General features: G+C 41.4%; 1 protein-coding gene across 2 annotated transcripts in view; it reads right to left on the bottom strand.

The window, feature by feature from the left end:
• Positions 1–1,522: 1,522 nt before the first annotated feature.
• The window catches only part of MED24 (mediator complex subunit 24), a 37,002-nt gene continuing 18,212 nt past the window's right edge, over positions 1,523–20,312 (bottom strand). Inside the window, exons 17-26 of one of the 2 annotated variants that reach the window (XM_075278264.1) lie at positions 19,963–20,144; positions 19,686–19,785; positions 17,149–17,324; positions 16,737–17,001; positions 14,297–14,478; positions 14,095–14,188; positions 11,202–11,301; positions 5,319–5,399; positions 3,522–3,670; positions 1,523–3,311 (exon numbers count right to left, since the gene is read on the bottom strand). In XM_075278264.1, coding sequence (XP_075134365.1) covers positions 3,195–3,311; positions 3,522–3,670; positions 5,319–5,399; positions 11,202–11,301; positions 14,095–14,188; positions 14,297–14,478; positions 16,737–17,001; positions 17,149–17,324; positions 19,686–19,785; positions 19,963–20,144 — 1,446 coding nt within the window. In that variant the 3' untranslated portion in view covers positions 1,523–3,194. The remainder of the gene's footprint in view (positions 3,312–3,521; positions 3,671–5,318; positions 5,400–11,201; positions 11,302–14,094; positions 14,189–14,296; positions 14,479–16,736; positions 17,002–17,148; positions 17,325–19,685; positions 19,786–19,962; positions 20,145–20,312) is intronic. The other variant, XM_075278265.1, reaches the window with a different exon arrangement.

Below are 20,312 nucleotides of genomic sequence, written 5' to 3'. Positions count from 1 at the left end.
AAAGGAGCATTCAGAAGAATGTACAAGTCTTTATTGTTGTTACTCCTTCCTATATTATAATAGGAAGTCCTGCCCATACTGCCGGTGTGAACTAGAAACATCATAGGGAGTCGGGACCCATGAGATTTGTGTATATAATGCAATCTCTAAAATGTAGATGCATTATGGCAGTCTGGATGTAGCCTAGGATTCTCAAAGACTGATTGATGGTCTACTGAAGGGTTACTTTGTTACATATGTAGGAAACAATCACTGGCTGAATTAGAGGAGCTTTACTGTCTTTTTGACCATGGCTGCTAGACAATTGTGAAAGATTGAATCAGCTGCTGCATCTGAGGCAAGATTGACTAGAAAGCTCATTTTTACATCATCCTGCTGTGGAGAATCGCTCAGGTAGATGCTCGGTAGCAGTGCAGGAAACAGGGACACAGAAGAGGGTTGCTCACAAGTTCACTTGTAGTGCATTAACTTTGCAAAGGCACACATAACTATACAGGAGCCTGGCCTGACTCCCACCTTGGCAACAACAACGTGTGCACAGTACCTGTTCTGTAGATTTGGTCTGGACAGGTCAGCTCTGTCCGAGTGGTGCCACACTCCCAGTCCTCACACACAGACTAATATCAGGCCTTGATTACCCAGCTAACCTCCCTGGTGTGGGCCTTTACCAAACACCCTTTAGGTGCCTGGCTGGAATATACAAGCTCCACTTTGTGAAGCTTGTATATGGTAGTTGACAATACCCTCTGTGAATATTGGCTGGAATATACCTGTCTTCCCAGACCACACCCTTCACTCTCTCACACTGCTCAGATTAGACAGCAGAATCTGACACTGATTTTGGAGAAAAGTCTGCCCCAATATCAGCAGCAGATTCTGCCATGTGAACGGGCCCCTAAAGGTTGAAATCTAAAATGGAATTCTCTGACAAATTTACATGCTGTAGATTATAAATACACATGGCATTCTGAATTTCTATGCTTAAGCCTTCAGTGTGTGGATAAGATTTGTTAAAATGTCATCTATATGGGTTCCGTTTAGCGCGCGTAACACATTGAAATCAATGGGAGGCTTTTTAACCCATTGATTTCAATGTGTTACCTGCGCTAAACGGAACCCATTGACGTCAATGGGATTTTGTTTTGCAGTAATGACTCTGACACGAGTTTACGTGTCAGAATCAACACCGCTTTACATTGTGTGAATGGACCCTTATGCTACATATCTGGGTAGAAAATCCAAAGCATATCAACATGAGGACAGAATATATTTAGGATCTATGTCTACTTAGGCATGCCCTCTTGTTCACTAGTCAGGTTGTCCAAGCATCCCCCCCCCCTTTTTGTGGTGTAATGTCTTGACTCTTTATAGTTGTCTCTATTCAAGGTGTAGCGATGCAATATGCACAACATATTAATACACAGTCTGTGACAAATAACACATGTAAGAAATTTTAATTGAAAATACAAAATATATATATTTATTTTACACCAATGGTATAATGGAAAGAATATTAAGCCCCCCTTACATGTTTGTGATTCAGAATTTATGTGAACAATGGAACAAATTTGCAGTAGCACATGGGAAACCTCATATCCAAACAAACCCAAAGGTGATACAAAGCTGGTGCCCTGAAGCACCGCTCTAAAGAGGAGGTACAATCATAGGTACCAAAGATGGACCCATACCATGCCTATACATATTTACACAGATAAATAAAATCACAGGTATGCTGTAATGTTGTTGGTAACAGTGATCTTTTGGGATGACTTGCATACATATTCGATAACACTGAAAATCTATATAGACTGCCACTGATTTAAAAAATATAATGACTCTACAGAATGATCAAGCCCCTTTAGCACAACCCAGAGATTTCTGCTACTAGAGATAAGACCTTCTAAGCAAACGCCTATTAAATTCAGCAATTCTGTTAAGATTTCCAGTAACAGATATGTCTATAGAAACTTTTAATTCGGGAAATTGTGATAGTCCAAGATCATAGACTCTCTCACATGTATCTATGACAGAAGATATGGAAGAATCTTTGCTTCATTAGGATTCTACAACATAGTCATCTGTCTGTAAAAGAACTGGTGTATACCCCTTACAGGGATAGTTCCAAGACTGGCACTTATCGCTTACCCATGGGATAAGCTAAGTGTCTGATCACTAGTGGTTCCACCGCTGAGACCACCATGCTGTTTCAAGAGAGAGACCATCATGAATGTGTTTTGCTCGGATCCAGTCTTGAGTCCCAGAGATTTTGAATAGGGTTGCAGTGTTAAATGTAACAATCACCGCAGTGAATAGTGGACACAGGACTAGAGATGAGCGAGTACCGTTCGGATCAGCCGATCCGAACAGCACGCTCGCATAGAAATGAATGGACGTAGCCGGCACGCGGGGGGGTTAAGCTCGCCGGCTACGTCCAAGTGGAAGTACCAGGCGCATCCATTCATTTCTATGGAGCGTGCTGTTCGGATCGGCTGATCCGAACAGTACTCGCTCATCTCTACACAGGACCTCCTTTCAAGTGATCAGTGGAAGCCCCCCTGGTAGAACCCAGAGAAATCTGACACTTATCGACTATCCTATAGGTAAATCAAATGTTGACCTTAGAAAATCCAATTAAGACCCGTCCACGTGTAACAAAACACAGCTAAAAAAAAAAAAAAAGCTTGTGTCTTTCATTGCTTCTCTGTTTTTCTTGTACCTTTTTTTGCCTCCTCCATATAGGTCTATGGGGAAAATACAGCATATTTTTTAAGGGTAAAATTTAGCATGCTACCTCTTTCTGCAGCATTTTTTCCACAATGAGGGATGAGATTCTCATTCAATTTATTGGGACTGTAAAACACAGCATTTTTTTCCCACCATGTTTTCTCAACGTGTGGCCGCAGCCAATACGTTCATTTTAAATTGAAGCCTTGTTTGTTACTACTTATTACGGAACACTGGTCCATCCAACATAATGTAGGTTCTGAGGTCAAGGTAAAAAAAAAAAGTTTAGGTGAGGAGTTCACTGCAACTGAACCTTTGAGTATGATGGCATCAAATTCTTACAAAGATTAGAGGCATCCATGTGATCTATGGTCTTCATAGAAAACAGTATTGTATACAGTATTGTATAACCACTGCAAATGTACTAAAGAGCTTGGCGAATTATAAGAGATAGCAGGTGAAGGAGGCTCTCACAGGGCAGTCAGTGCTTTGGCAGCTACTCGTCTCCCAAGTGGAAGAGTCAGGTCGGTGATGGCCAACACAATTTTAGGACTTGAAAGAGTAGAGACTTTAACCAATTCGGAAACCTGAGAAGAAGGTAAAATGATATTAAAATGAAGCACAAGTCATGAACTTTTCGGACACTGTAGAAGCCATCCCTGTAGTAGCACTCCCAGCAACACCGCTTTATTCAAGTGAATGGCCACAAGAATGGACACAGGTAAGAATCCCTGTACAGACACAAGAATGTATCCCAAATAATTGACCACCACAAATAAAAATATCACAATCCTTACCATACTGAAAGGCATGAACTGAAGGATCCCTCCTTTTCCTCCCTGCTCCAGGCTCTCGACACATTCCTCCATAAACCACTGCACAAACTGTGTGTGGGCCCCAGCCATCCGGGCTCCAAGAATGGAGGAGATCAGTAAGAAGAGGTTAGCTGTGTACAAAAACATGCAAAGAAGTCATTAACTATATCTTAGAACATCAAGTAGCATATATCTAAAAAAGAGATGTATTTGGGGGTTCAGACACCAGTGCACAACAGAGCCATGATTCCAATAAATGCACAACTTAGGTACATATAAAAAGTCTTCTTGGAGGATCTTGTAAGAAATGTACTAGTATCCAGGGCATCCGTAAGATCAGATTATGATATGTGCATTAAAAGGACTCTCCTTATTACACAGAAATTAGAGAGGGGTCCTCTGTTTTTACCACCCATCTGTCAGCCAGAGGAACGAGGCACTGTAGAAAAAGCAACAATGCTGGAGGACTATGTATGACATGGTCCTCCATTCACTTAAATGTAAACTATATAATACGGTATATCTCCAGCAATTGTTAATCATAGCTCTCCCAGTGATATTGTGTGATGGCTGGAGGTTTCAGCTGTAGGCAGTGTTATCCAAATTGGTGTTAGTCAAATTTTATATTTTTTATCTGTACATTGTAACAGATAAAACACACACAAAGTAATCGCCCACTATCTAGTATGAGGGGGCCTTGTCAAATCCTCATAGCTCAGCTTCTGCAATATGAGAAGTCTACTATCAGAGTTGGCTCTAGTTGAGTTAAAAGATGGTTTGCAGCTTTCATCTTAACGCTAAAAACGTGTACAGTCTTTATACCTGGGAATATACTGCAATTGTATCCAGTCTAGGCAATGCTCTGTGAGCCAAGTAAGAGGGGGCTTACATGAGTATTGCCATTTTCATTATGGTGTCCTGCTCTGTTGTAGGAGCAGAACAAAGAAGAAGTGGCAACATAATGGAAACTATAATGGGGTCGGCTGGGTTACCGTCAGAAATGTAATCTAATAAAATAAGGCAGATGGAACCTGCAAAGATGGTTACTAACAGAATCTTTGATGCAGATGTGAACATAGCCTAACCTGGATTCATTGTAGATAATAGTGAGATTATATGGGTATTCCAATTAAAATTTTTAACTCCTTGGGAGGCATAAAATAATAAACGGTGTATAATTACCTGTCCATTTGGCCAGGGATCCAGTGGAGAGGATTCATTTGGGTCTCCGGTCTTTGTTTACTATTTGTCAGCCAATCAGTGGTTGAGGACGGATACCCCACATGAACATCACTGCTCAGCCACTGATTGGCCTGAGCAGGAATGTGTCCACCAATGGAGACTCTCCACTGGATCCTCATTGAACGGACAGGTAAGTAGGCACTGTATTATTTTCGGCTTCCCTTTAGGTTAAAAGCATTAACTGGAACTATCCCTTAACGCGGTCTGTAGTTAGCAGCCAGCATATTTCACAAACCCATAGCAAATTCTCATCTGGATGTATACTGAAGATTTTCTATTCATTAGACCAATTAAATACCTTGGCAAATATGAGGAAAGTAGCCAAAGATATATCAGAAACTATGAGACTGGCTGGTGGGTTCACTCCATTTAAAGCCCTAGTGTACGGCGGTTCTGAATAACATATCTTATATCTCTGCTTCAAAAATGAAACAAACACTAAGAGAACTGTCCATGTGAACTGTGACATGGCTAGAAACATACACTCCAGTGGTCTGTGATCTCTGTTAAAGTTCTCTGGAATATGGTTCAACTTACCTAATACTCTGTTTAAGGGTTCTTTGGAGCTAATGTTGTGGATCTGTGAGGCAGAGAGAGAGCTGTTCATGGGGCGATCTGCTATTGGATGAGAAGAGAAGTTTTATTGGAACATTCAGCTATATGTCAATTGCTCTAACTGCTGAAAGTATAGACGGCCACCATATACATAAATCAGGCAATATTCATTATTATATTGGCTGATCCTGCTGAAATAACAGGGTTATACCACGACTATTATTTGTCCCAGTCAATGGGGGTCTTTTATTCCCATTCAGAATGTAGCAGTGGACACAGAATGCGTGCCCCCACACCAGAGCTGTAGAGTAAGCCAAACCACCGACTCCGACTCTTCTATTTCTTCACAGCCCAATTCTGAATCCTTCATAAATGGCTGACAGCCAGGGTCGAAAGCATTAAAAAGCCAATGATGGCGTCCCGATGAAAGTAAATCTGCAGCCAACTATATACAGTGGCGGCAAAAAAAATGCACCATCAGTGGATTTTGTCAAATGTATGTGATGTGTATAAATGGAGTCCCTGCAGATGATATGTATATCTTCTACTACAAAATCGACTGAAAAATGTCACATGTACAAAATTGCCAAATAGTCATCATCCAGGAGAGAAGAGGATAGAAATGGAAAAAAAATACTAAATCATTTTCGCTTCAATCATTACATTTTATGAAATGGTGCGTTTTTTTTGACCGCCACTCTATCTATATAATTGTATAACATAATTAACAAATAATCAATCCTTTTATGTTGAAGCTAGAGTTTTTTCAATTTCATCCAAACTTGGTCTGACTCCACAACCCTGCCCCGCACCAGTCACTTCAATGAGAGCAAAGGAAATGGCAAAAGTGTAGCACTCGACTATCTCTAGAGCTCCCAATGGCGGGCACATTCTATGGTTAGGGGATAAATATTTTTTGTGGCGTAACCCCCTATAAAAAGTGTATGATTGCATAGTACAAAAGGCTCACACATCTTTTTTTTTCATATACATATTCTGCCAGTATTTTTTACGCACAAACAGATTGATTTTTTAAAAATGGTTGAGCCTTTGCTCATGAGGAACCACTGACACAGTATGAACAGAAAATCAACACGTGAATGTGTGAATAAAGCCCAAGATTATATAAGTAGGTAGGGAACATTTCTTGTTTTAATCAAATAGTCTTTAGAAACCATGGCAGACTGATCATTGTATACAAATACAATAGTCACTCAATACGACCGTACACTGACCACCAAAAATATTAATTGCACAATAAAAGTGAGAATATGTATGGAGATGTATGAGTATTACAGTACACACAGGAAGTCTTGCACTCCAAGATTCCAATATTACAGCTTTCAGCATCCAACGCTTCGTTACATGGCTACAGAATGGAAAAAAGGCACCATCATAGTCACCTTTGACTGCCAATAATGACTTGGCAGAGCCTGACCTCCTAACCAAGAACCTAAGTTTATAGAGAAAGGAGAAGGAAGACACTTAGAATTTCCTCCTTAGACGTCATACAAAGGAAATTACTAAAAGACCTTTGAAAGAATACGGTTTCGTTCTGTTATGTCAGCAAGTCATGTCCATGGGTTAGAATTTTGTATGAGTGGTGCTGCCGGCTTTCATCACTTATACACGCACTTTCCATATATGAAATAATGACTGCATGCTGCTCCAGGAAGACACTAATATGTACATTGGGAGAGGAGTGGAATAAAAATAAGGGCAAGACATCTTAGGATCGTGTGTTACATTTTTACTACTTATTTATACACATGGGGAATTCATTTACAGCTGCTGAACATTACATTTGTGGTGCAAAAATGGCGCCAATTTAAAAAAATTTGGCACATTTACTCAAGTAGCAACTATACTATGTTAACCTCGGGAGTCGAAGCTCAAACAAGAGTCTACTCCACATAGGTAGTAGTCAGTGAACCGCAAGTAGTGATAACTTTATGCTTTAGTGCAGAAACTATAGCACTTTTTATAATAAATGTTAAGTGGCACTATAAAATCACTCGGGCACCCCCATGCATGTTCCAAGAAACAATACAGTACAGATATCCTGACAGGTGAGAAAGAGAATTGCACAATAAGAAAGAGGAAATTCACGGCACATCTAAAATAGTCAGAAATATGGAACTTGGAATTTTTTTTCATCATGACGATGGATGAAGCTGCCAGGTGACGGTGCCAGCGCTGTTAACCAGGACTATTGTCTCCCCAGAGGGGAATTCTCAAGAGGCCGTGGCTGGGTGTGTCTCTACTACCACCAGGATGTTCAGAAATTTCAATGGGATTACGATATGCAAAAACTTTCACTGCACAAGAGCATTACAAGCAACGTGAGCTGGATTACACGGTATTAAACGAGTAAAGATAAAATGAATCATCAAATGAACTCGTTTCTGTTTATTTAGGGGAGTAAGGTAACCGACTGTGTAAGAATAGTTGAAGTATATCTTTGTTACTGCCAAAAAATCCCAACAGGATTTCCTTGTGGCACCAAGAGTTATAGCATCATACAATGCTACTTATTTGGGTTGACCTGCATTTGTTAAAAAAAAATCCTGTCTATGGTATTACGGCTCACCCTCAATTAATTACAATATCAGATTAAGTTTACGAACCTGCTGTTTTTGAAAAAAAAAATAAAAATGCATATTTGTACTCAGCTAAAATCCTTTCCTTGTGTATTCATTGGGGGACACAGCACCAAGGCTATAGACTTGGCCATTAGAAGGCTGACACTAGGAATAGCAAAAGATATTGGCTCCGCCTTTGGGCTATACCAGGGGTAGGGAACGTACGGCTCTCCAGCTGTTGCAAAACTACAACTCCCAGCATGCATACTTGCTCTGCTGTTCTTGGAACTACCATGGCAGTGAATGGAGAATGATGGGAGTTGTAGTTTCACAGCAGCTGGAGAGCCGAAGGTTCCCTACCCCTGCGCTATACCCTCTCCATTACACTATACTAACCAGTCTATTCAGCAACAGTAGGAGAGACACAAAAAAAAAAGCAACAAACAACACGGAACCGACACCACCAACATGTCCTAGTATCTCTTGGTGAGAGATAGCTGACTACTACACATGCCTGTACGATGCACTCAAAGACATTTTGCAAAGAAGCAGGATGATTGTTGAAACAAACTGCCCGACATACAGGCCATTGACCTGATCTAGCTGTTAGAGGTGTTGGGAACAGTGGTTACGTGAGGGCACGCACACATATACTGAACAGCTTCAAGACAGAGGATTGTATGATTTGCTGACAAGTACAAGCATCTCCCAAGTTTCCAGACACAGATAGCTTCATTATACACCCCCGACTCTGCTCCGACAATGTCCACACATTTGGCAAAAGTAAATTTGGTCATTACACCATTTTGCTAGCTATTATATTGCTAATGATGACCAGCCATTGTCACAGACTGGAACAGTATTGTCCTTAGCGATGACTCTAGGTTCTGTTTGAGGTCAGGCAATTGTCAGGATTGAGTATAAAGGACCATGTGGTGAACAAGTCAATCCTGCCTTTGCTGTGGAACAACACACAACCCCAACTGCTGGTGTCATTGTCTGAGAAGCCATGGCATACTACAATAACTCACCCCTTGTATCGATACAGAAATATGTGCAGGACATCCTGTGGCCACATAAGTTGCCTCACGTGGCATGGCTTCCAGTTGGCATTTTTCAGTATGAAGATGCACGCCCACACCCAACAAGGGTTTCTCCAGACTGCAACAATTCCTTGGCTTGCTCAGTCTTCAGCTTTACTGCCAATTGTGCATTTATGGGAGTAGGTGGGATGCCGGCTATAGCAACCTATAAATGTGCTGGATCTATAGGACTCAATGGCCAACCATATCTCCTCTTATATCCTGGCTAGTGCTGGCCCAATATGGTACTAGAGCCTTATTCCCACTGTACAGTTATTTTCTCGGTAAAACTATCCTTTTGCTCTAATTATTGTAATGACTCACATATTTTACATTACATGCGCACATACAACGTTTCATTCCATTCCAACAACTCCTTCATGGTGTCAGGTCACAGGAGGTAAAGTAAAGGTGCCCATACATACATTGTACTGCTGGTAGGACCCATGGATTTTGGTGGGACTGGCTATCTATGTTACGTGTATGGTGGAGGTGCCAACTCTCCACAACAGCTGATGAAGAGTGTGAATTTCAACACCTTTGATTTTCAAGAGAGACAAGCCATTGCCAGAAGTGTCTGGCAGAGTTCTTGCCTACACGTGTATGAGGATAAGAAAAACTGCTATTGACTAAACAGCGATGGACGGTTTACAGGCACCTTATGACAAAACAATAACCACAAGATACTATGCACAAGAGTGCTGTTTCTAGAAATAAAAAATGTATGATTGTTATTTCTAAAATATTACACAAATCAAATTCTGTCAATCTAGTAATTCAATCCAACCATCACATCACAATCATAGTGATCTGTGAGGCTACTTACCGTATTTTTCGGACTATAAGACGCACTTTTTTTCCCCCCAAATTTCGGAGGAAAATGAGGGTGCGTCATATAGTCTGAATGTGGGTTTGCAGCATGGCCACGCTACTGCCACCGCTGGTTTTCTTCAGCGGCAGGAGCGTGACAATCTGCAGGCCCCGGCAGCTAAGACAGTCCCCGGCATCTGCTGTAATAGACCGGCGGATGCCGGGGAGTGTCTTAGCTGCAGATTCCCGCGTTACTGCCACCGCTGGTTTTCTTCAGCGGCAGGAGCGTGACTATACTGCAGGCCCCGGCAGCTAAGACACTCCCCGGCATCCGCCGGTCTATTACAGCAGATGCCGGGGACTGTCTTAGCTGCCGGGGCCTGCAGATTGCCACGTTCCTGCTGCTGAAGAAAACCAGCGGTGGCAGTAGCGCGGCCATGCTGCAAATCCGCGCCTCCTCCGCAGGTCCCATCAGTTTAAAGTTAGCCCCGGGGCCGGTCCCCACCGGCCCCATACCTTTAGTGATGCAGGCCGGCTCCTGCACGGCGAGGCCGCAGGAGCCGACCTGTTCCGATGACAGCCGGGAGCCTAATGAAGGCTCCCAGGCCTGTCATAGATATATATTACTATCGCGGCTGGTCTATGACCCTCCGCGATAGTAATGTATAGAATCTCCCATAGACGGCAATACACTTGTATTGCCGTCTATGGGACTTGCAATCAAATGATTGCAGGTTCAAGCCCCCTAGGCGGGGGATAATAAAATAGTAAAAAAAACAAAACAAAAAAACACTTAAAAAAAATATAATAAAAAATAAATAAAAGTTCACCTCCTTTCCCTAGAATACATATAAAAGTATAACATTACTGTGAAACATACACATTAGGTATCCCTGTGTCTGAAAATGCCCGGTCTATTAATATTTTTATGTACAGTGAACGTCAAAATCAAAAGTGCTAAACTGCCGGGTTTTTCTCTCTGTTTTGCCTCTGAATTAAATAAAAGGTGATCTAAGCAATAAACATTTCCCAAAATGGTATATCTAAAAAGTACACCTGGCCCCACAAAAAAAACGCCCTATACATCCCCGTACAGCTGCAGGGTCACCTGTCAATGTGGCCTTGCAGCTGTTCCAAAACTACAACTCCCATATATTAAATATTTTACCATTTTTTGCCTGAAAATTTTTTTCCCCTATTTTTCTCCTCTAAAACCTGGGTGCGTCTTATAGTCCGAAAAATACGGTAATAATACCCCAGATGCCCAAGTGGATTTATCTCTAGCCATATTAGATCATTATTTAACTTGAGCTCCCCTATTACAGGCATCCCTTCACAAACTCCATGGTAGACAGAATAACCCCTGTATGTGCAGGGAAGATTGTACTTACTGGGGTTGGCTTGCACCGAGTGTTCCTCCTCATTGGAACTGAGAAGACGCATCAGTTTAGACTGCTGGTTGTCATCCAGTGGAAACAGGCTGCTGTAATCCTACAAAAAAAGAACAATTCTTCAGATTTTTAGTAAATTACATAATTAATCATAATCCAGGAGGTTTTTTTTTTTTTTTTAATTAATGCTGGGGTTGGTGAACAGGGGTGCATTTCGTATTAACTGAAATTGTATTAAAAACATGAAGGGGTGAAATTATTTCTGAAATAAATTTATATTTTTAAGGGTGCAAGAGGCAGATACCATTTCTTATGGCTACAAGCTTACAGAAAGGTAAAGAAAAGTAGCAGCACTCTTATCCATTGGCTAAGTCTGGTACTGCAGTTCAGCATCCTTTCTGTAAGAAAGTCTTCTTTTTTTCCTAATTTCATGCAAGCTTTTAACCCCTTCCCACAGTATGACATACTAATACATCAGAGATGGGTCACTGCTAAACAGTATTTATGGACATTTAATCCCTTAAAATGTCAATAGTGACTGCAGCACATAATAAGGTTCAAAAGCTCAGGCACCCCTGATGTGATGGTGGAGTGTCAAAGCTTGATCATGGTATTGAAGGGTCCTCATGTCAACAATGTAGGTTATCCTGTTAGTCCCTATATAGGCGAATTGTCTCTGATACAATGTACAGTGTAACACATTGCAATACAAGACATTTTGTAGTGTATTATACAGTACTAGCGATAACACTCCCTATAGTGAGCCATACAGGAAGTAAAAAAAAATAAATTAAAAATGATCAAAGATAAAAAAAAAAAAAACAACATTAGTAACCTCTTCCATCATTATTTTTTTCTGTCCAGACATATTTAGTATTGATGAAAACTGAGGCCCACAGAGAGGTGAGCACTCGCTTGTTAGGTTTAAAGCCCTGTAGCAGCAGCATTAAAAAAATATACGTTTATTTTTTTTTTTTTCTTTTAACCTAGTTTACTGGGAGACTATACCAAATATGTTATTTTTTTTATCAACAAATCCCTCTGTAAGGTGAATTTTTTTGCTTGGGATTGTAATATTATATTAAATAATATTTCTATTTAGTTCTTTTTTTCTTCAGTGACACTATTGGATTTGACTGATACGTAGCAGCCGAGTCAGAAGCAATAGCACCTGTCTGGCAGCACAAACTCAGGCTGCTGTCCATGCTCTGTATGCGCTGACAAGGCTACTCTGGATCACAAGATGTAAGAACATGTAAAAGCACTGTTTAATCCAAAATAGTGTCAGAAGAGATGCAAGGAACATAAACTAATACAGACCGCCCCAAAAGAGGACTGGAGTCTACTTTATTTAATAGAGATGAGCGAGTACTGTTCGGATCTGCCGATCCGAACAGCACGCACGCATTAAAATGAATGGACGTAGCCGGCACGCGGAGGGTTAAGCGGCCGGCCGGTGTCAAAGCGGAAGTACCAGGTGCTTCCATTCATTTCAATGCGTGCGTGCTGTTCGGATCGGCTGATCCGAACAGTACTCGCTCATCTCTATTATTTAACATTCCATCAACTTAACCTGTTGGAAGGAGTTGCAGGGGAGGGTGTCTGTAATTCATTAGCAAGTCTGCTCAAGTAAAGCAGTAAATGGTCTTTTTTGACCAAGCAAATTTAGGGGCAGAAGGGTGGTAGTAAAGTTAAATAAAGTAACATGAAAAGGGTAAAAAGAGATACCTACCAATCCCATGCCAGCAGTCTCTCTACTTCCTGGTCTTACTCGACACAGGAAATAAGCACTCAGCCAAACACTTCCTACCGCAGTGACCCGGCTTAATTAGTAATTAGTTGAGCAGTTATTTCCTGTTTGTCAATGGAGACAGGAAGTAGAGCAACTAGCCGGAACCTGGTAAACGGGAGAGTTGAGTATTGTGTCCTGTTTTATTACACCAGCATAGGTTTGGGTGATTATGACCCAAATAGGCCATTTCACCTCGATTACAATTACCGGTACTATCACTTATTCACATCACATCCCTTTTAAATTTTGAGAATCGCCTGGCGGTTTAGTTGGGACTGATCATGTCTGAACCATCATGACACATAATGATGACATCATGACCAATGAAACCCAGTGTGGAGGGAGGAGCCTATAAAGGACATCATACTATGTGAAGGGGCCACTATGGTTTATTATACTGGGTGGAGGGGCCGCTATGGAACATTATTCTGTAACATGGTGTGTTTAGGCACAAAAAAATGCAGGCAGTTTTCCAATAATCTGAACGTAGCTTTACATCAAGTGAAAGTACCAGTGGCCTAGGACTGGGTGCTGCCACATGGGGCGCCTAGACACCTACATTTACCACTAATTGAGGGTTGCACATGTACATGCATTGCTTCTAATGGGAAACTACAAGTGAATTCTGGGAAATAAAGTAAGCACATGAATCCAGAAGCATTTCATGGCAGCACTTCTATGTTATGGTTTGTGGTATAGGACCATAGTATTGGGGTCGGCAGCCTTACAATTATTGTCAGGTATTCCAAGTACCTGATCTTTGATTGTTTAATTTATATCGGCACATCACACAAAAAAAGTTGCTACCCCTGCTATAGGTTGTGGTGTTAAAAGATGGCTCTGTGCCCCAAGTGGAGATCAAGGGGAAATATGCTGATCGGCACTTGTTTACATTGTCTTTATTAAACAGGCTGGTGCAAACGGATTAGATGAGTAAAAATCTCCCCCATTAGGCTGTATTGATTATCAGCAGCACTGTCCAGATTACAAAGGGAGATGTGCTGCCCATAATCTACATGTTTTACCCTGCACTATTAGACTGGGCTATAACACGCAATAATAATCCTAAATATTGACCCATCTAATAGGGACTTTACTAACCTCAATGTCTTCTCTGTGCCGTTTCCTCTGTCGTGGGGATGGCTGTCCTTTATTATGTGTGGCGTATGAAGTCATTGCACACCAAACAGACAACCTGTAGTAAAATATAATAACAATGATACACAGTGAAGAGCAGTTCCATATCACACAGATCTAGTGACCCATATTCATGATGTTATGCCTAAGGGAAAGATGTACTCACTTTGCCAGCGCCCGACCTGGTGGGTCCATGAGCGTGTGCCATTTGGATGAGTCAGTTAAGAGAGAAGGTAATACATGTCCTAAGAGAGTTAGTGTAAGCTGCTGCATGTCCAGACAGAAGATGGCATACAGAAGTTCTACTGCTCGCAAAGCAAATTCCATCCGAGTTTCTTTAAGCAGCTCCTGCAGAGAAGAGAATATGAATTCAAGATCTTGGGCCACTTATACATCTGTAAGCGGGGCACTGTTCTCACAGTCACACCTCTAGGCTCATACGTGTACTAACATTTAGTATACATAGTGATCCCTGCCAAGCTGTGCAAGAGAGGGGAAGCAAGAGAACCCCTACATATATGGGACAATACAAACGTATGAAAAATTGACAACTAGGAGATACCACTGCTATTGTTAAAAGCCGTGACCCCACACAGCCTGGCACTATCAGCACTGACTGGATGGCGTTGGGGTCTGTAAGATATGGCACATTGACAATCCAGCTGCCAAGTTATTTATACAATTTCTATGAGGAATAACTTGGGGGCACATGCAAAGTTCAAAGAAATGATGTTCTACAAGTAAATACATTAAAAACGACTGAAATGGACAGTGTCGGGACAGAGGTCAGATCCTTTTGATCTGCAAGCCTGGTATATTCTTCAACATGTGCCAAGAGGGCTTTCCTCCACCTCCCTTGTGATTTGAAAAAAGGGAAATGAAAACCCCACAAATCTTCACAAAGCAGTTTGATTATTTCTTCATTTTCCATGAATCACACTAATAGTCACAGATATTGTTCCATTCAGTTTATAGGTGAAGCAGTTACACAATGTTGTAAATCCTTATGATAAAATGAGCAGCAATACAATATACTTTTATATTTCCTTGTACATTGCTGACATTGAATATGTCTGAGCCAGCAATCTAGTGCTCAATAAGTTTTTAACCTGAAAAATGACTGTATATGTGCAAATATAATTAAATAAAAAAAAAAGAGATAATGCCATATATCTAGCAGTCAATAGCCCAGCACTTAGCCCACCAGTTTTTATGTCCAACATCAGTAAAGTGGACAATGGGAATATGGGACCGTTACTAAACACCTTCTTTAGTAAGTTAAATACAATACACATAATGTAGCGATAAAAATGAAAAGAAAGCACGCACTTAGTGCATTTGGGCACAATGAAAACTGCACTGGAAAAAAAAATGCAAGCAGTTTTGATGCATTTTCTTTTATTTTACAGGTGAAATGATTTAAAGAAATGCATTTCAGTAGTACAATTAGGAAACTGAAACAAACATGCATCAAAACCAATTGCAATATTTTTTCGATGCAGTTTTAACTGTGCTAAAATGCACCCTAAAGGAACACTTTAAGAGAAGTAGAGCACAGCCTGAAGAAGTTGTGCAGGAATTTAACGAACACTAGAGACAAAATTCCCTGCATCATACTCTGCCACCTCAAGTCCTGCAGTCAGTGTATGAGTTTCATTTGACTCCTTCAAAATGAGTCTGACAGGTTCAAACCAACACAGATATAGTTATCACTGTAAGTGCATTGAAGATGGGGTCCAATTGCCAGATATGCCTACAGATTGCCAAAAGTGATGTGAATGCCCTCTAAAATTGCTGCTTGATGTTGCCCCTTTACTGTCTTTCCAACTGAGCTTGGTTTTCTAATAAAAAAAAAATGAAGGTGAACATTGGCAGATGGTACATCCTAATAGTAGCCTGCAATATATTCCAAAACAACTGAGCACTTATTAGGAAATACAGGTAGTTCTCGGGTTACGACGGTCTCGGGTTACAACGTTTTGTGGTTACGACTAGAGATAAGCGAGTAGGTCCTTGCTAGTCGGGAGTGCTGGCAGCTTGCATTTATGCGGGAGCTGACTTTTTCTCATAGGAATGCATTGGCCAGCGTTGATTGGCCAGTGTACAGCATTCGGCCAATCAACGCTGGTTCTGCCGGAGGCTTGTCTGAGGAGGCGGAGTCTAAGATCGGACCACAGCAGTCTCCATTGTGGTCCGATTTAGACTCCGCCTCCTCACAGACAAGCCTCCGACAGAAACAGCGTTGACTGGCCGAATGCTGTACACTGGCCAGTCAACGCTGGCCAATGCATTCCTATGAGAAAAAGTCAAGCTGCCAGCTCTCCCTGTACAGTACGTGATTTAGTGTGCAGCGGCTCGGAACTTTGGTAAGACTGTACTGTACTGTATATGGTACAGTCTTCCTTGGTTCCGAGCCGCTGCAAACTAAATCACATTGATCCGTTCCTACGCGGCGTTGTATGGTAGGTTTCCGACTTACGTCGAAATTCGGTTTACGACGCCGGGTAAGAACGGATCAACATCGTAAGTCGAGGACAACCTGTATAGTGTATATTGTGTTGCAAAGTCCTCCTTGCATGCCCGTAAAACATAAAAGCTTCTCTCACCTTTACCAAGTTGTTGCAGAACCAGTAGACACCTCCCATGTGGAGTAAAGTGTCAAAGATGTGGAGAGATCTTATGTCTACCCAACCCTTCTCTAATGTTGAGCTGAAGACTCCATGTAAGACTTCTTTAATGGGTTTTTTGGATGGCAGGCGGTGAACGTAAGGCACTGGTTCACTTCCAGTCACAGCAAATTTGATCTGCGTGGCTGTTTGTTGTAGGACTTCAGAACACATGTTCTCCAATATGGAACTCATAATGATCACTCTGGAGAATAAAAGGTCGTAATCAGTCAACATTGATAACAAAGAAGGAGCACAACAGAACTGTCCACAATGTAAGACGATAGTCTAACACCAGTACACAAGATCATTGAAGTGCAATGTTATTTCATAAGGAAGGTAAAAAGGTTACCGTTCATTATAAAACTGCAGTATGTTGTCACCATACATGGGTGTTCCAAGTTGTCGGATCATCTGCAGAGATTTATCCCTCTCATCTAGACCCAACATACGAACATGAGCCACCAGCCAGGCAACAGCACACACGGCCAAGCTACAAACCTTCCCTTTAATGTTGTCTGTGATTTTCTGTAATATAAAACACAATTGACAAAAAGAGTTAAGGGTCTGGATATATCTCCATAAGACAGCAGAAAGATCTTGAGGCCTAAATAAGAATAAACAGGCTTAACCTGCATCTAAAGGTTAAAGGGGTTGTCCCATCACAAGGATCCTATCTATACTGCTTGTTAATGTGGATGTAAGACTTTTCCTAAATACAATGCTTCAGCAAAACTGCTTTGTCTGTCCACTATCTTATTTTATTCAATTTTTTGTGGCCACAGCCCTGACCTAGCTGCTCCTGAGTCAAATGATGTATCTGCTGCTCTCAGGGGGAGGGAGGAGGGGCTAAGTGCAGGGAGCGAGCCTGTGTATCTAGCTATTCCTGTGTCTACACCATGTGACCTAGCTTCCTGCACTCAGATAGAGGAGCTGCTTTCATTTCTTCTTTTCTCCCAGTTATCAGGCTAGCTAATTCAGTTGTGTTCATTATGGCAGAGACAGGCAGTGTCTGTATGTAACACAGAATGGAGTTGCTGCTGCCTGTACTTCATAGTTCAATGTGGGCGGAGCTACACGCGCATTTGGGGGCGGAGCTAAACGGCAGGTTGCCTGTGAAACCCCGCCCACCAAATGATGCAAGAAACCAGGAAGAAAGAAGATTTTACAAGAGTGAAGACTGCTGAGTATGTGAGGTGGGAATACCCCTTTAAACGTGTTTCCTGCAACATACATACTGATGAACATATATGTGATCAGTGGGAGTCCGATAACCGGGACCCAACAGATCAGCTGTTTGAAGAGACCTTAGTGTTTAGGTGAGCGCTGTGTCCCCTTCTCAATATACCAAGTACAGTAGTGCTGTACATATCATATTGGCTGTGCTTGGTATTGCATCTCAGCTACATTCACTAGGACAGAGCTGCTATTGTAGCCATGTGACTGATGAGCATGATGTCATTGCCATAGGGAAGAGGCAGCAGTGATCAAGTGCAACAGACAGTCAAGATCCTGCGAGTCAGATCACACATTGATGATCTATTCTACAAATAGGTCAACAATATGCGAGTCCTGGAAAACCCTTTTAAGAGACAGAAGTATTGACATACTGTATTTATTTTCGGTAAGAGATAGGGGTCATAGTGTCAAGAGAATTTAAAGGAACACTTCTGGCAAAATGTATATCCTGTGCTACGACTAGTGAGCAGCCTGGTAAGTTGTGCGTATAGTTCTCGCTTTGTTCATTGTCCTTTGATTTTCCTGAGTCATGCACCACTCCATCATGTTCTGCACCAAGCATAACATGGTATCAGCTTAGCTGGGAATGTTAGATGGCAGTGGAATAGATCCTGTCCAAACAAAGACTGCACTGGATTAAAAAATTAATGAGTTTTATTGTTACAGAGCTGTTGGATATATGTTAATTACCATTAAGCAATTAAAGGGGTATTCCCACCTCACATACTCAGCCGTCTTTACTGCTGTAAAATCTTCTTTCTTCCTGGTTTCTTGCATCATTTGGTGGGCGGGGTTTCACAGGCAACCTGCCGTTTAGCTCCGCCCCAAATTCGTGTGTAGCTCCGCCCACCCATATTGAACTATGAAGTACAGGCAGCAGCAACTCCATTCTGTGTTACATACAGAGACTGCCTGTATCTGCCATAATGAACACAACTGAATTAGCTAACCTGATAACTGAGAGAACAGAAGACGAGTTCAGAAATGAAAGCAGCTCTTCTCCCGTATCTGAGAGCAGGGAGGTAGGTCATGTGGTGTAGACACAGGAATAGCTAGATACACAGGCTCGCTCCCGTGCACTTAGCCCCTCCTCCCTGAGAGCAGCAGATACATCACTTGACTCATGAGCAGCTAAGTCAGGGCTGTGGCCACAAAGAATTGAATAAAGTAAGATGGTGGACAGACAAAGCAGTTTTGCTGAAGCAGTGTATTTAGGAAAAGTCTTACATCCACATTAACAAGCAGTATAGATAGGATCCTTGTGATGGGACAACCCCTTTAAGTATCAATTAAGCATAGTACAGATTGTGATAAATCATTGTAAGTGTATACAACATTGCACTACTATTGGCCATATGGAGAATATCATTTAGATCATGAGATTATTACTGGATTACACTATGTATAAGTATGAAAAGAAATATGATGTGATTGATTATTGATCACCATTTTGTACACTTTAATTGATAGTATTATGTATACTTTATGTGTGTACCATTACAATGCCCATGCTTTTTTCACTGAATCTTTGGAGTGCTGCCCATTTTGTTGTTTATTCTAAACATGTTTGTAAGTATGTATGTATGTATATATGTGTACATCTAAAATCAAGGCAACTATAATTGCAAGTATACAGATTCCTAGAGATACCTGGATGGCTTCAAAGGACAGGACTCCATTCTCCCAAGCATTGTGAACCTCAAGAATTGCAGCAGGAATACTGAGACAAACTTCATGCCACTTTGTCTGACTGCAAAAAAACAGAAGCCAAAAACAAACATCAATGTAATATGCAGGTAAGTTGTACTGCACTATGCAAATAAAGTTAGTTAGAAAGGAAAGGGACATGCATCAGCATGTGCAATGTTAGAGTGCGCTAGAGTAGCTTTAGTTATTTTTTCAGGGAGTGCATCATAAAAGTACATACACCAATTTCATCTCAGTGGATGTATTGAGCAGAGCTACCAAGGCTTCCACTTTGGGGATATCAGGATGGCGGAAGCAGGGGTGCTCTGGGTTGAGCACTTTGCCCTCTCCTGGCATACACGTCTGCATCCAGCTTTCAAAGAATGGAGTCTCTCCCCCCGCACTGCCATCTGACAGGATCATCTGTAAAAGAAATATTATGTGCAAGGTAAGAAAAACCATCTCTACTTATCCACAACTTCTAGTTGTCTGGCAGATATAAGGAACCTAGTCATCTTAAAGGGGCATTCTGGTTATAACCATTATTCATCTATTAACTAAATAGATGATAACTGAGATCAGGGGGGTTTC

Source organism: Leptodactylus fuscus, chromosome 6 (assembly GCF_031893055.1).
Source record: "Leptodactylus fuscus isolate aLepFus1 chromosome 6, aLepFus1.hap2, whole genome shotgun sequence".
Classification (NCBI taxonomy): domain Eukaryota; kingdom Metazoa; phylum Chordata; class Amphibia; order Anura; family Leptodactylidae; genus Leptodactylus; species Leptodactylus fuscus.
The sequence above is the reverse complement of the archived record's forward strand: the minus strand, read 5'-3'. Positions and strand labels throughout refer to the sequence as shown.